We start from the raw sequence: 14,456 nt of genomic DNA, 5'->3' as shown, positions 1-14,456 counted from the left end.
GGACAAAAGCAAAGTGATGATGAAGGAACAACGATGCTCTGATTACTGAGACCAATCGCCATGAACTCAATTCAGAGGCTGAACAATAACAGGCTGCCGTGCTCTCTCTGCTGAGGCCTCCAAAAGAAGAGCAACTTTGAATGATGCTGTTGCTGGGATACCACAAACTCAGCTCGTCGTCCCTACTGTAGTTGTGCTTCAGCAGCTTCAGTTAATTTAGCATGTCAAAATGGGAGATTAGTAGGTGGTTGATTTGTATAAATTGTTACAAGAAGCTTTTGTTTAGTCCTGTATGGACAACTGGCTCTACGAAATGTTCCACTTCAATAACCAGCTAGTTGCTAACTTTTTCTTTGTGCCATTATGAGCAAAAGCAGAGAAACACGATCACTGTCACGGTGCATGGAGAAAGGTAAAAGTATATGCACAGGAAAAAACTGAAGTCCACAAAACAACTGACCCTAAACACCTAAGAACAAGTTTAAGTGCCCATGCAGTAGAATATATAAAGAGTGATATATCCTGCAGACTTGCACCCTTAATGAGTGAATTACCCAACACAGGAGATTCACCAAGAGGAACCATGTTACAAGTCCTGTTGCAAGACTTTTCCAATGAAAAGCAATATCACATTTCATCACTATTTTTAAAAGGCACAGAAGCAATTAATCCCACAAGAGGTCGGAACTTCAAAAAACGAGTGCTCTGAGGTATCTTTTAGCCATTCATCATTGATGTTGTTTTATAGCGGTTTCTGTGATGATTTTTAAGATCTTGTCTCTCATCACACTCTTCAAAACAGTGAGGGGAAGTCTTAAAAAAAAGTGTTACTAATCAATGTCACTCTATGACCTGTGATGGGATACCAGTTGCATGTCTCCAGTTTATGTATCAAACATGGTTCATGTTTCTCTCTGCTCAATGTGAGCCTCATCTCCCCGACACACTTATAATAATACGTCTTTTTTCATCAGAGAGTTGTTAAGATAACGTCTCATCCCTTAAGAAGAGTTTGATTTTTTAGTACTTGATTTCGGACAGAATGCTTGCCCAGCTTGAAAGAACAGAAAGTGACACGGCAAAAAGGGGTTTAGTTCCATTTTTGTTTCATGAGCTCTGGGACCATCCATTATTTAAGACTGAGGGACAACAGCTGAGTCAACTTTTAAAGCCCTCTGAACAGCATGTTGGACATGCAATGAGCAAAAACCGCAACTTAAGCATCAGGGATCCCAACAACCCCAACTGATTAAAAAAACAAAAAGCCTGTCTCGAGTCCTGTCCAGGACTGCTGAAACATCAAGAACAAGTAAGAAAGCCTTTTCCTCTCAGCACAAGTCAGTGAAGAGAAAATATTTTCTTTGTTGCTTTTTTACTTGAGACTATTTGACTATGTGCTTTGAAGATGAATAATCTTATTTTTTAGGACATACTTGGACATACTTAATTCCACCTTGACTATATCCATGCTCCAAGGTCACTTCAAGGTCATGTATCTCATGAATCTGATATTTTTTCGTTTACATTTTTTTAAATTTAGAATCAATATCAACTCAAATTCATTTTCAGGGGAGCAAACAAAGGTCAGCACTTTGCTGCTGCTGTATAATCAGAATCCTTGTCTGTACATTTGAAACTGTTTTCTCTTCCGTGGCTCTTCTTCTGTTAGGTAGTAATCAAACCTAATATAAAGTTAGGTTGGGTTACTTAAGAAGGGACTTCACTTCAGCTAGGAATATCAACGTCAGTGACAGCAGCATTGAATTATTATAATTGGTCGTATGTCTTTGACAGAATTGTTTTATTAGATGTAACTGCAATCAAGACAGAGTCATACAAGCGCCATAAAAAGATGACATGTTACAAACAGTGATAAAATAAATGTGGACATTTTTTTGTGGATGATATTTATACACTATTTAACTAAATAAAATGTAAAACTACAAACAGTTTCATGTTTTTTCACACTTATGTTCATCTATTTATGCACACATTTCTTAACATAATTTTGAATATCTAGATTTATTTATTTCAGGCTTACAAATACATAATTTCTCTCTGTTATTATTTCTTAATTTACATATAATGATATGAAATGCCTTGGCATGAAGATCCTTAAAGGGTTTGTAAATGCAAAGTGGGAACGAATGAAAAAAGTACAGGTATAAAAATAGATTAATCTAATTACATACATTTAAAAAATGTAATATCACCAACAAAGAGAAAAAAAAACACATTTCTGAATGATATATATATAAAAATAAAGAAATCAAAACAATGAGATTGAAGATAAATGCAATGGTCAATATTTTTTGTTGTTGTTATCTCTATATTTCTTTCATTTGTATTCACTTCTGAGTTCTTTAATTTATTCTGCATGTGTTTCTATAAAACATGCGATACATTTACATATGTATTCTTTTTATGTCACTCCTATGACTACACAGAGTGACTCCATGCCCTTTAATAATCAACCCCTCTTAAATGTTCCTGTAAACTTGTGTCAAAGTGAAGAATGACATCACTGAAAAGGTCAACTAGTGGCAGTCTGTGGGTGCTGAAACTCTGCATACAGCGAGAGGGTCATGACTAACTTTTTTTCCAACAGTCCACAGAAGTTTGTTTTTCATCTGGTGGGCAAGTAATATAAAAGATGAAGAGGACATGGGAGCCTGCGAGTGACTGCAAAGCATCAACGTTGTCAAACCCGCTAAGTGATGTTGGCGTGGTTGAAAGACAGAAAGTAATATTAAAGTGAAAGACAAATAAAAAAAAGGGCTTATTTCTTCAAAGGTGCGTGTCATTGCTCAAGTAGATTCCTATCGTGAATTGGGATTCACTGGGCAGCAGCTATATGTGCAGGACTATAGGGCATATCCATAAAAATACTAATCCACTGGAGAGAAGTGGTGCTTGACAGAGAGAAGGAGAAGGTAACGGCGGAACTGGCTGGAAAAATAAGGAAGATCAAAGAAAAAATGAAAGAAAATAAAAAAGATGAAGTGCTGAAGATAATGAAATGGCACAAGAAGACGAAGATACAGTGAGGTAAATTAATCATATTCCTATTGATCGTGTAGAAACACAGGAAACATGATCCACTTAAGCCCTGTTTCAACCAAGCGGTCCAGTTTTGTTCAATAAAGTCTGGTACAGTTTGTACGTTAAACCCTGAACTTGCTTGCGTTTCCACAGCCAACTGTACCCTTATTTGTTAAACGCAGTGTAAGCCAGGTGGAGATAGTCACATCACGAAATAGTGTGACATCATAGCAGCCCAACACAGTGTAGCCCGATATTAATTAAGTTCAACGGAAAGAAGAACGGGACACAGTAAGCAAAAGGGACCGTTTAGGGTCCGACCTTACCCCAACAGAAGGGTACCAAAAAATTGGATGGTTCGGATCCCTGGAACGGGGCTTTACTGACCTGACCAATTGAAAGGATTCTGGCTTGTTAAGAGGAGGAAATGAAAAGATACATGTCTTCTTATAAGTCTTCTTATATCTTATAAGTTCTAACGTCTTATAATGCACTGAACAACAGAAAGTGTGAGTTATATCATACCTTAAATGTTCAATATGTAGATTTGTAGATATGACAATGTTTACATTAAAATGTCTAAATTCATAAAAAATGTACTATATTCATGTTATACAGTATATATATATTTTGTTGAGTACTTACATTAACTCAAATATTTCCAACAGTCATCAAAGCCAGATAATTTCTTAATTTTATAGTTGTAACGGGAAGTGTCTTGTCAAGGCGGTCACCATAATAGACCAAATGTTTATCGTTGCCGCGGAAACACCGGATGTTACCTCAAAGGCCGTTACATGAGGAAGCGGGAATTGCTGTTGAAAGCTGCTGTACTGCTGCTGGATGTGCTACTTTGATAAAAAAAAAAATAAAAAAAAACATCAAGTAAATAATACTTGGATACATCTTCTGTAAATGATTCTCTTCCTCAGGTCTGTTTTGCCTGCTGGCCTTTACTACGCCTGATGGCAGTGCAGAGTAGGGATGCGATGGTCCCCCATTACACCTATGTGACATTTAAATTGAAGTTAAGATGCTACAGGGGCATGAATATCCCACCATGAACTGGCAATTAAAAAGGAGTGTGAGAAACATGGGGAGGTGGAGAAGAGGGGACGGCCATGTTACCTGTTCTCTTTGAGGGCGGATTCTCTGCAGACATACAGTAGTCACCTAAACGCACTAGTCAAGTCATAAGTTACACATCATTGTAAAATGTTCCTTTATAAGTAATTCACATGTGACCTTCAACATGTGGGGAATGAACATGGAAAACAAACAAAATAGAATGAGACAGCTGAAGGTCATGCATAAAGAAAGCAGCTGATTCACAGCACTACCCAAACTCATTTTGCTTAGCTGACTGAGGTGAGGGACTCGAGGTACTCTCTTCAAAGTAGAGCAAGTAAAACATTGAGTTGGGACAGGAAAGTAAAGTGCGTGATTGTATGACAGCTCCTGCTATATAATTGTTTGGTCTAAACAATCGTACACACACACACACACACACACACACACACACACACACACACACACACACACACACACATGTAAACAAACACACTAAAACAAGCTCTTGAGAGGACAGTGGACAGAAAAGAGCAGGTCAACAAATATTGTCTCAGAACAAAAAAACAACACTCTGCCATAAACTATTCACTCAAAATACAGAATTATGGTTTGAGCACATGAAGAAAACAATTATTTACCTTTGCAAATATTATTTACTGCTGCTGAGACACTTTAGCACCTAGAGGTGCTTTCAAACTAGATTTGCTTATTTCTGCTCAGATGTGACAGTCTTTTTAAAGTTACTTACTACTTCTTAGTTTATGGGTGTCATTTAACTCTCCCTCACAAAGCCACCCCCAATGGTTCAGTAAAACTATTAAAACTTTGGATATGACAGCCATATTGAGAGCTGAGATTGTGTGCCTAAGAGCAAGAGATGTTCCCTGCTCCGTTGCTTGGCACCTGGAGGTTTATTGAAGAAATGTGAAGCCTTAAATCCGCCAAACTAGTGCTGCAATGACTGTAAGGGGGAAAGCAAAGGCTGAGAATTATACCCGCAGGATGGAAAAACAACAGAGGGAGGGCTGACAACAAGGAGTGGAGAGCAGAAGAGAGACGGAGATAGACTGTAAGAGACAGACACCAGAAAAACAGGATAATGATGGCTCTAGCCTGCACACACCTGAGAGGAAGAGACAGTGAGAGGAAGAGAGTTGTGACTGAGATTTCTTTCTTGTGTTTTTAGGATATTGGTGAAGTGCCACTTACTTCTCGATGAGGTCTAACGTCACTCCTGGCACCAACTTCGCACTCTTCTGCATACAAAACCTGGAAAAAAAACAGACAGAAAAAGCTGCTGAGAAGAGCTGGAAAGCACAAAAAAAACCCACCGATGAGACAAGGCAATAAAAGAGTTTGGCCTCTACAGCACAGTTTTTACGACCTACAAGAGACAATCAACAGATAAAACACTCAAATGAAAAATGAGAACTTTAAATGTTACAACCTCTGGGCACTTTGATAAGTGTATTTTGGCTGGGTTACAGTCAGAGGGGAGTGGGCAGGCCAGGGTAAACACAGTCTTACAGTATTTCATAAACGTCTGGCATGGTGGTTATTGTTTACAGTGTGTGGCGAGCCCTGACAGGTCGGCCAGCTGTAAGTCACAGCAGGTTGGTGTTCAGAGTCTCCAAAGACTAACAGCTCTTCACTGGAGCTCACTGCATGTCATCACTCACCTTGAGCAGAGTGGCAGCTATGTGTGTGTGTTTGTGTATACACATACACAAACATCGGATACAAATAAACAGCAGGGAGATCTAGTTAAAAAAAAACCCACATGATATTATGATATGTAATGTATAATACAAATCTACTGCCTTTTTAAACTTAACTATCTTGAACTGATCATCTGTTTGTTGTTGTTCAAAACTTCCCAACTAAACAATAATACGTGTAAAGCTGCAGTTATCTGTAAGGATGCACCGATGCATCCCTTTAACATCGGTATCCGACGATATCGGGCCCTGCTGAGAGACATCGGCAAAGACTGTAGCATGAACTGATGTCAGCAGCCGATGTTTCTACGCTGTGGTAAACCAATTCAATGAAGGCCTCTAGAACACCTACCGTAAAATCCAGAATATAAGACGCACCCTGTTTTGAAGGTCTCTTAGAGAGAAAAAAGAAACTGCTTACTGCATTACGATTTATATTGTGTTCAGAGATGTCTACAACGTGCAGTTTCTGTGCAGCTGTGTTGTTCTTTTAGTTCTGTCTGTTTTCTCTTTCGGGAGTTTGCACTCCTACTAGCTACAGTACGGTAGTTGAGCTCTCAGCCTGCAGGGAAAGTTGTGAGGCACAGACCTGCTAGCTTGGAAGTCGCGCTGCCCGACTCCGCTGGTCACTCTTTAACTTTAATATAGGACTCTTTAAATCAAAAGAGAACTCCACAAGGTTTACTTATGGAACAATATACCACTGTTTCTGTAAATGTATGATTATGACCTCGTGAGGAAGAAAAGATGTGGAAAAAGTTGCGCAGCCAGACTGGTCTGTGTCGCCGTCTTTCCCAGCACAGCGTGCACTCAGCTTTCAATACACAATGAATGGGGATGGGTTTTTAATCACGTCAGGTCGCAGTGATAGGGGCTGTGATTTTAGACTGGTATATTGGTCGCACCGGTGTATAAGACGCAGCCGACTTTTAAGACGAAAAAATAGGTATTAAAAGTGCGTCTTATACACCGAATTTTACGGTAACTACTGAGGTTTCTAAATTGGCAGAGGAAGTCACTTGTTGGACAAAGATTTCATGGTCGAATGTGAAAGAAAATGTTGGCATTGTGGGAGTCCTTTACCAGAAGAAGTCATGAGATAATCCTTAATTGATCCCCAGTGGGGAAATTCAAGTGCTGCAGCAGTAAAAGACAACAGGCAGAACATGCATATGAATTAATAATACTATATAGAATAGTATATTACAACCAGTGATACCATTTAGAAATAACTCAAGAATATTATCATTTGACCCCATTTTCATCTGCTGGTAAGGGAAACTTTAAGATTTAAAGTTGACACTTCTTCTGCCACAGCTTCAACACTCAGTCAGATTTGGTGATGCTGATTATGTTTTCTACATTAACAGCCAACGCAGCCGCGATGCCTGGAAGCAATTTAATGTTCCAAAAGGATAGAAGTCATGCATGGATTGGGATTTTGCATCCCCGGACTGATCCAGCCTGACTGTGACGTATGTCATGGCATATTCAAAGGTTCCCCCAGATGCTGGAGAATAATGAGATCCCACATGACACCAGCGTGACTTACTGTCTCTTTAAAGAAAAGCACAGGTCCTGAGTGGGTCCTAACAAAAGAGGAAGGATGGAACCAAGACAGCTCGTTCGAAAAGTCTTCAGCAACTTCTTCAATGCCGGCCCCTTCGTGCACTGATTAGTTGCAAACCAAAAGTTTTTTTTTTTGCATTTACTTGTGAACATCATTTGGACCACAGATTAAACATTTTGATTATGTTTTTGTCTGAGTTGCTGCAATATGGATATGGTGAATCCCAAGACATAACAGAGATGATTAACTAAAAATGGAGTCTGGCAGAAACAGACAAACAGGCCAAAGTAAACAGAGCACAGACCAGGCAGGAGGTTGCATCAGGGACTGCGTGTTTCCACTCAAACCTCTGTGCAGGGAGATGTACAATCCCTCAGGCGTGGAGGATAGTAGAGGAGAGAGAAGCATTTGGCAACATTTGATCACAACAGTATCTAGACATTTTTATCCACAACAGGTCTTAGAAAAGCCGTTATTGTGCTCTTAAATGATCATAAAGACAATGACATTCTGATCAGGCACTCTTACTAATGCAGTATTTTTGTAAGTGCGTAAGATTTCAGTATATGAACTTGAACAATTCATCTTTTTATGAACATTAATAATGAATCTTTTTTTCCTGGCTTGGTTTACATTTTTAAATACCAAAACCATAAATTCCCCACACTGCTAATCTTCTTAGCAGTGAGACAAAAGGTTAAAGTATTACGAGGGAAACAGGTTTCTTTATATGATACAGCTGTATCAAGATCAGAAAGACTTTAAATATGGGTGTCAGTCAGTGAAGAGAAGCAACTAGATGCAAAAATTCATCCCTTTGACCAACTCAAGTTAGGAATCAAACGGAGATAAAAAGATGTGTGCATATTTCAATCCATAGACCAAAATGTAAAAAGTGAGCCTCCATGCTACAGAGCAAATATGGATCAAAAACTGCAATCTTAACCAATATTATTCACTACTCTGACACTGGCTGTTTTGAAGTAGAGGAAAGGTCAGTAGAGAGAGATTTACCCAAAGTCTGTGCAATAACCTCTTAGCTCTGTCAGCACTCTGGTCTCATCTCAAAATCACTCACTAGATCTAATACCGCACAAGAGGTATTTTGAATGAAAACTTCCAAGAAGGACTGCACAGATAAAAACAAAGATCTGGCTGGCCATCACTTATTTGAGGCATTTTAAGTCAATATACATTTGGACTACTTGGAACAGATGATTTCTAAGATATTTAGAAATGTATTTATTGCAGTAAGTAGTTAGATCTGTCTCAGCGATTAGCTTTCCAGTCAAAACAGTCCAAATATTACCAACATGAATTGATGGTTTGATCGCGGATAGGTGCAGCTTCAGTATTGTGGGCACTGCTTTGGACTGTCGTGGTAAAGAGGGAGCTGAGCCAGAAGGCAAAGCCCTCGGTTTACCAGTCAATCTACATTCAAACCCTCACCTATAGTCATGAGCTGTGGGTAGTGACTGAACAAGCAACCTAGATGAGTTTCCTCCGAAGGGTGGCCAGGATAAGCCATAGAGACATCCGACGGGAGCTCGGAGTAGAGCCGCTCCTTCACATCGAAAGGAGCTAGCTGAGGTGCTTCAGGCACCTGATCAGGATGCCTCCTGGTCGCCTCCCTCAGGAGGTCTGCCAGTCATGTTCCAACTGGGAGGAGACCAAGGGGTAGACCCAGAGCTCACTGGAGGGATTATATATCCCTTCTGGCCTGGGAACGCCTTGGGATCCCCCAGGAGGAGCTGGAAAACATTGCTAGGGAGAAGGACGTATGGGGCAACTTGCATAGCCTGCTGCCACCACAACCAAGCTCCCGATAAGCAAAAGATGGATGAATGGATGGAAATGATAGTTACTCTACTCATGGTGAATTAATGTTGGGTCTCTGTACATTTTATTGCTAAAGTACAGTCTAGATCTGCCCTTTTTGTGAACCAAAATCTAACTGGATTGACTGATTGATTGATATTAACCCACATGATAATATTTTCCCTAAAATTGACAACGGCACAACAAATGGGTGCTTCTTTATGAAAACATGTTGTCGTTGCTGTTAATGGTCACATTCACTTGTAAAGTATGACAAAGAAGCATTTGCATTTAGTCATTGAGCTGCTGTAACCACACAGTGCTCCAACATAAACAACCCAAGTGTTTGAGATGTTTCTGACAACTGTGCTAAAGCCACTGCACTCTGGTGAGGCTCTTAACCAATCAGATGGGACAGGTTTCTCAACGTACAGTTTGTGTCCTGTTCCCTGAGAAGGCTGCAGAGATTCAATTGAGTTAAAAAAAGGAACTTTTCATACAGAGTAAATCGGCTGTGGTCAAATACATGTAGGTCACTCAATTCTTAGATTAAACGCAAGATTTTGCCATTATTTCAAAACTAAAAAAATTATGGCAGACTTCCTTTTGGGTTCGGTAAGGGAACAGCTTTTGGCGCAGGCCTTTGAGCTTCAAAAGGTGGTATGGCCAAGGTCTTCGAACTGTCAACAGCGATTTTGAGGGAGATATGAGCAACTGTGTAGCAATGGCTAATGCAAATAAAATAGTGCTCAGAAGTAGTAACTTCCTGTTGTCAACAGGTGGCGCTGTGACTAATTAAAAACTTTAAATCATGGATGTGTTCAGGGGGGGCTCCTTGTCATGCAAGAATATTTTGGTGATGATTGAACACTGCATAGTAAGCATTGGCGCGATGCCAAAAACGACATCAAACTTTGACATCACGCCACAGCTACGCCTTATTTCAAAACCTCATGATTTGAGCACAACTTTTATTCTTCAACTTGTCTACTTTCATTTGACACCAAACTTGAATTGATCAGATAAACGCTCTCGGGCAGATGCTTTCAAACAGGTACCCTTTAAACAGGGAAAATATGGTGTTTTTTGACATTCAAAAAATCATCAGCGGACTTCCTGTTGACATTAGACAATGACTTCCACTGACTTTTTTGTAGGTCTCAGCATGTTCCACAAGTTTCAGAGAAACCTATTCGTAAAAAATCAAAAGGGGGCGCCATTGAACCATTTTACAAACTTCGTTCATAAAAATGCCAAATTATCAAATTTTTTGCCAGACCGTGCAAATTTTGCTGAGTATTCATGCATTTTTTTGTTTGAACTGACAGAAACAATAATTTGATCCTAAGGGTTACAATAGGGTCCTACGCACTTGTCAGTGCTTCGGGACCTAAATATGGTTTCTTCCAAACTAGCAAAACAGCTCTTTAAGTTGCCTCATTTGGGTGAAAGTCAAACCTTTTTAGTGTCTCTATTTCAAACTACACTGAGAAGCAAAACACAAAAACACGGACATATAAAGCAAATCTCAAGGTCAGGAAAAGACACATGGCATCAAGATTTTTCTCTTTTTTTTGCTTTTCATATTCCCCTTCGTTACTTAAGTTTACTTAACTTTGTTTCATGATGGTAAAGCTTTTAGTCTGGTTGATAATTTGCATTGAGATTTACAATGGTTTGAAATACTTCAATGTTCCATGTGATGCTCACACCTTGAGGAAACAGCAGCACACTACTCTGCACTGTTGGTAAGTGCAGAGCTGGTTGAATTGTTGCACTCTTGAAAAGAGTGAAACAGACACTTGCTGAGGAGTTGGCTCAGCCTGCTTTACATTCCACAGAGCTTCATCCCTGCTGCCTGATTCCTCCCTAAAGGGCTCAGTTGCAAAATTACTTTTAAATCTGCCTGGCATTAACTGTACAGTTTCCTCCTATATAATTTTTATAGCCTGCACCAACAGCCACATTTGGCTCTTTAACAACACTAAGGCTGGAAATGATAACCAACCCTCCTCTAGTTCAGAACTTACTCCAACTAAGTTAATAATACCCGTAATAATTCTGATCATTTAATTGCAATTTCAGACACTTGACCCTGCCATGCATTGCCCAACTTTCTTTTCTATAAAATGGCATGAGGATGACATGGCTATGTGAGGGAACTTAGAACAGAAAGTGAATACTGTATGGCTCATATATAACCTTCCAGTCATCCCAAAAGCATGTAAGTTAAAGACATCAGGACAGAAGAAAAATGTGTCATTGGGAATAAAGTGAATTATTTACTCTGCAGCAAATAGTGATGGTGTCTGTGTCTACGGATTTACAGAAAGGGTATCATCTAAAGGAAAACAATAGAATAATAAAAAAGCACAGATTTAACTGTTGACATAATAATGTGAAGCAGGTATTAATGTCAACACTATCTTTTTACAGTCCATGCACTTGATAATTATTTTATATTTGGCACTGAACACTGAGCACCGCTGAGGTGGATGGGAAAGCCAGTAAGCCATTGGTCTCTATACTAATTGTTAAACCATATTTGTCCCAATAATGGAACTAGATTAAACATTTGTAATGAAAGAAAGTATTATCTATCATCATGAAAATGCTGCCAGTTTTCAAAAACTTTTTTAGAAGATGATTGAGATATTTCTCCAAGTAGCTGAGTTATTTTGAATCTCTAGAGAGCATGAACGTCTGTACCAGATTTTGTGCCAATACATTTTAGAGATTTTAGCACAAGGGGGAAAAGTCAACATTTGGTATACTTTAGGATTTAACATTGGAAGAAAACATTGTAAACTGCAAGTTTGAATGAGACAAGATCTTTGCAGGTTTTACCAATTTTGATGTTTTGAACAAGTTTAACTTTTGAGTAATGGAATAAAAAGAATAAATAGAAGATATTCAGTAACCGTACAGTAAAGATGAAACATACTAAGACTTAAAATCTGGATTGTCTCACCTATTTTTTGACAGCAAACTATTTCAAACAAAGCTTTTAGGTGGAGAAGTGAAAGTTTCCTGACCGAAGAGAACACAGATGGGTAAAGTTGACAGAAGTCCAGGAGAACTGGAGGGCAGAGAAGAAAGGGAAATTGAAGGATTATGACAAACAGAGAGCAGAGGTGGCCAAAGTCTAATTGGATCAGTGAATAAGAGAGTGTCTGACTGCTGGGAGGAGAGTGTAGGAGTGGGCATGTACATATTAGACTTTGAGGAGGGAAATGAAGAGGATCTAGAGTGAGGAAAACTACGATACTGCTCCCAGGGTGGGTGGGGGAGGAGGAACGAGGGGAGCAGAGTGTCTCCTAAGGTCCCCATGGAGACGGCTGTCTTCAACAGCTCATTACTTCTTCAATCAGCCTTCCTGTCCCCAGTCTCCATCTCTATCAGACAGATGCAGGAGGGACTGCTGGGCGATATCAAATCTAATCTGGCCTAACCTACAACATGTATGAGATATATCACACTTAGTATGTTCTATGATAGCATATTCAAAGTTCATATAAAAACACAGCTATACATTTAAGTTAGAATAAAAGGAAAGGGGATATTTATCATTTTTTGAATATTCCAAATCTGTTGTTCTGTAAGTATTGTAATACTTAAAATATGTTTATGGCCATTAGCTTCATTATCAATATATTAATATATAAATATGGTGTGTTAATAATAGTGATTCATCCTGACAATTATTTTTATGCTGAATGTTTTCCAGTTATCTTTTTTCGAATTAGTTTATCTTTAAATTTAACACTATAAAAAGGGTATAAAATGCCATGACAGACAGACGTTTAAAATGTGGCTCATGCAGTGCTGTTTGAACCGGAGAAGCACAGAAGAGTCGGCGAAAGGATACATAACAAACGCTAACACAAGAAACATTGAACTTCCATAACCCTGAGTGTCTGCCTCAAACTGACACAAGAATCCTTTCTGCTCTTTACTGACCTGCGGGATCTTTTTGCCAGTTTATCTGTGAGCTAAATGTGTGTTTTTGTTAGCAGGGAGAGTGTCATCAGTACCGCAACTCCATCTTCTGTCCAGACTCTGGCACCAAAATTGCAAAAAATGTCAGCCTCTGTCACAAGGGTACTTTGGCTTCATCTATGTACAACTGGAGGAGGTTTTGGTGTATTGTCCATCTCTAGTCACAGTCTGATTTATATTTGAAGTATTTAATATAAGGCAGAATGTTTTCTATGTGAGAGTTCAACAACTTAACATGTTAGCGAGGTGACACTGAGATCCTGCAGTTTAAACTACAAACTGCAGTTTGAGCCTTGACAATGATTAGAAGTTAACATACTTTATCTCTTTTGACAGATATTTGCATATAAAAAACATAACTTGTAGGCACTGGAGAAGAGTTTGGTGACTGTGGGGAATATGGACAAATCGTATTTGAGTCGTGTATGCAGGACAATTGTACAAATGGAGGGGAAAAGAGGCAGACATACTAGCCGAAGAGCAGTCACAGATTCCATTTACTATTGTCTGACAACTATTTATCTTTTCATTAATCCATATATAACAATAGCCTCATATAGCAAGTGTTGACCCATCTTTGCGATAACTATTCTAAAATTGTGAATTAATTTCTTCGTCTTCATCCTTTCTTCATTAAACTTGTATCTTCTCTTTTTTAACGGTATCCCTTTGTCCTCCTATTGAATCAGTTGTTTCTCTTTCCAGGTGTTTGTGATTTTTTCTTATCTTTTTAATCTTATGTTGAATCCTCAAACAGCTTCTACTGTCACCCTATTCACTCTCTAATGTTGTATTCTCGTGTTTTCCACTTGCTACATATGTATGAGTATGGGTTTAAGTCTTTGTTAGCATACTATGAAACTGAATGTTTTCATTGTGGTATGATTGTTTTTGAAGCTCGAAGAATAATACTCTGTCTCTTTCCAGTTTCTCTAAAGGAGAAAACAGTTGTGAATGAGAACAGCCTCATTTGAGAAGGATCTTAGAGTGCTTACATTGGATTACTTGAAAGGACAGAGCTGAAAGGGCTTTAAAGAAACCCAACCTTCAGTTTGTATCGAACACTAAAAAACCCTTATTGGACTTTTCCTTTAATGCTGCATGCTAAACCTCCTGCACATACAGTAATGAGCACAATGTAACATCTTCAATTAAAAACTATATATCCTGCTATATGCTGAATCCACTTTGCATAGGGTATATGTATGAAGACAATTAGAACAAGGCAATATTTGCAT

At 38.9% G+C, this 14,456-nt stretch overlaps 1 protein-coding gene across 4 annotated transcripts in view; it reads right to left on the bottom strand.

The window, feature by feature from the left end:
- rptor (regulatory associated protein of MTOR, complex 1) overlaps positions 1-14,456 on the bottom strand; it is a 176,147-nt gene that overhangs the window by 81,577 nt on the left and 80,114 nt on the right. For all 4 annotated transcript variants that reach the window (XM_061047764.1, XM_061047782.1, XM_061047773.1 and 1 more), the window contains exon 8: positions 5,323-5,382. In XM_061047764.1, the coding sequence (XP_060903747.1) occupies positions 5,323-5,382 (60 nt within the window). The remainder of the gene's footprint in view (positions 1-5,322; positions 5,383-14,456) is intronic.

The sequence above is a fragment of the Labrus mixtus genome, chromosome 2, assembly GCF_963584025.1.
Source record: "Labrus mixtus chromosome 2, fLabMix1.1, whole genome shotgun sequence".
In the NCBI taxonomy this organism is placed as follows: Eukaryota; Metazoa; Chordata; class Actinopteri; order Labriformes; family Labridae; genus Labrus; species Labrus mixtus.
This window is presented reverse-complemented; position numbering and strand designations above follow the sequence as displayed.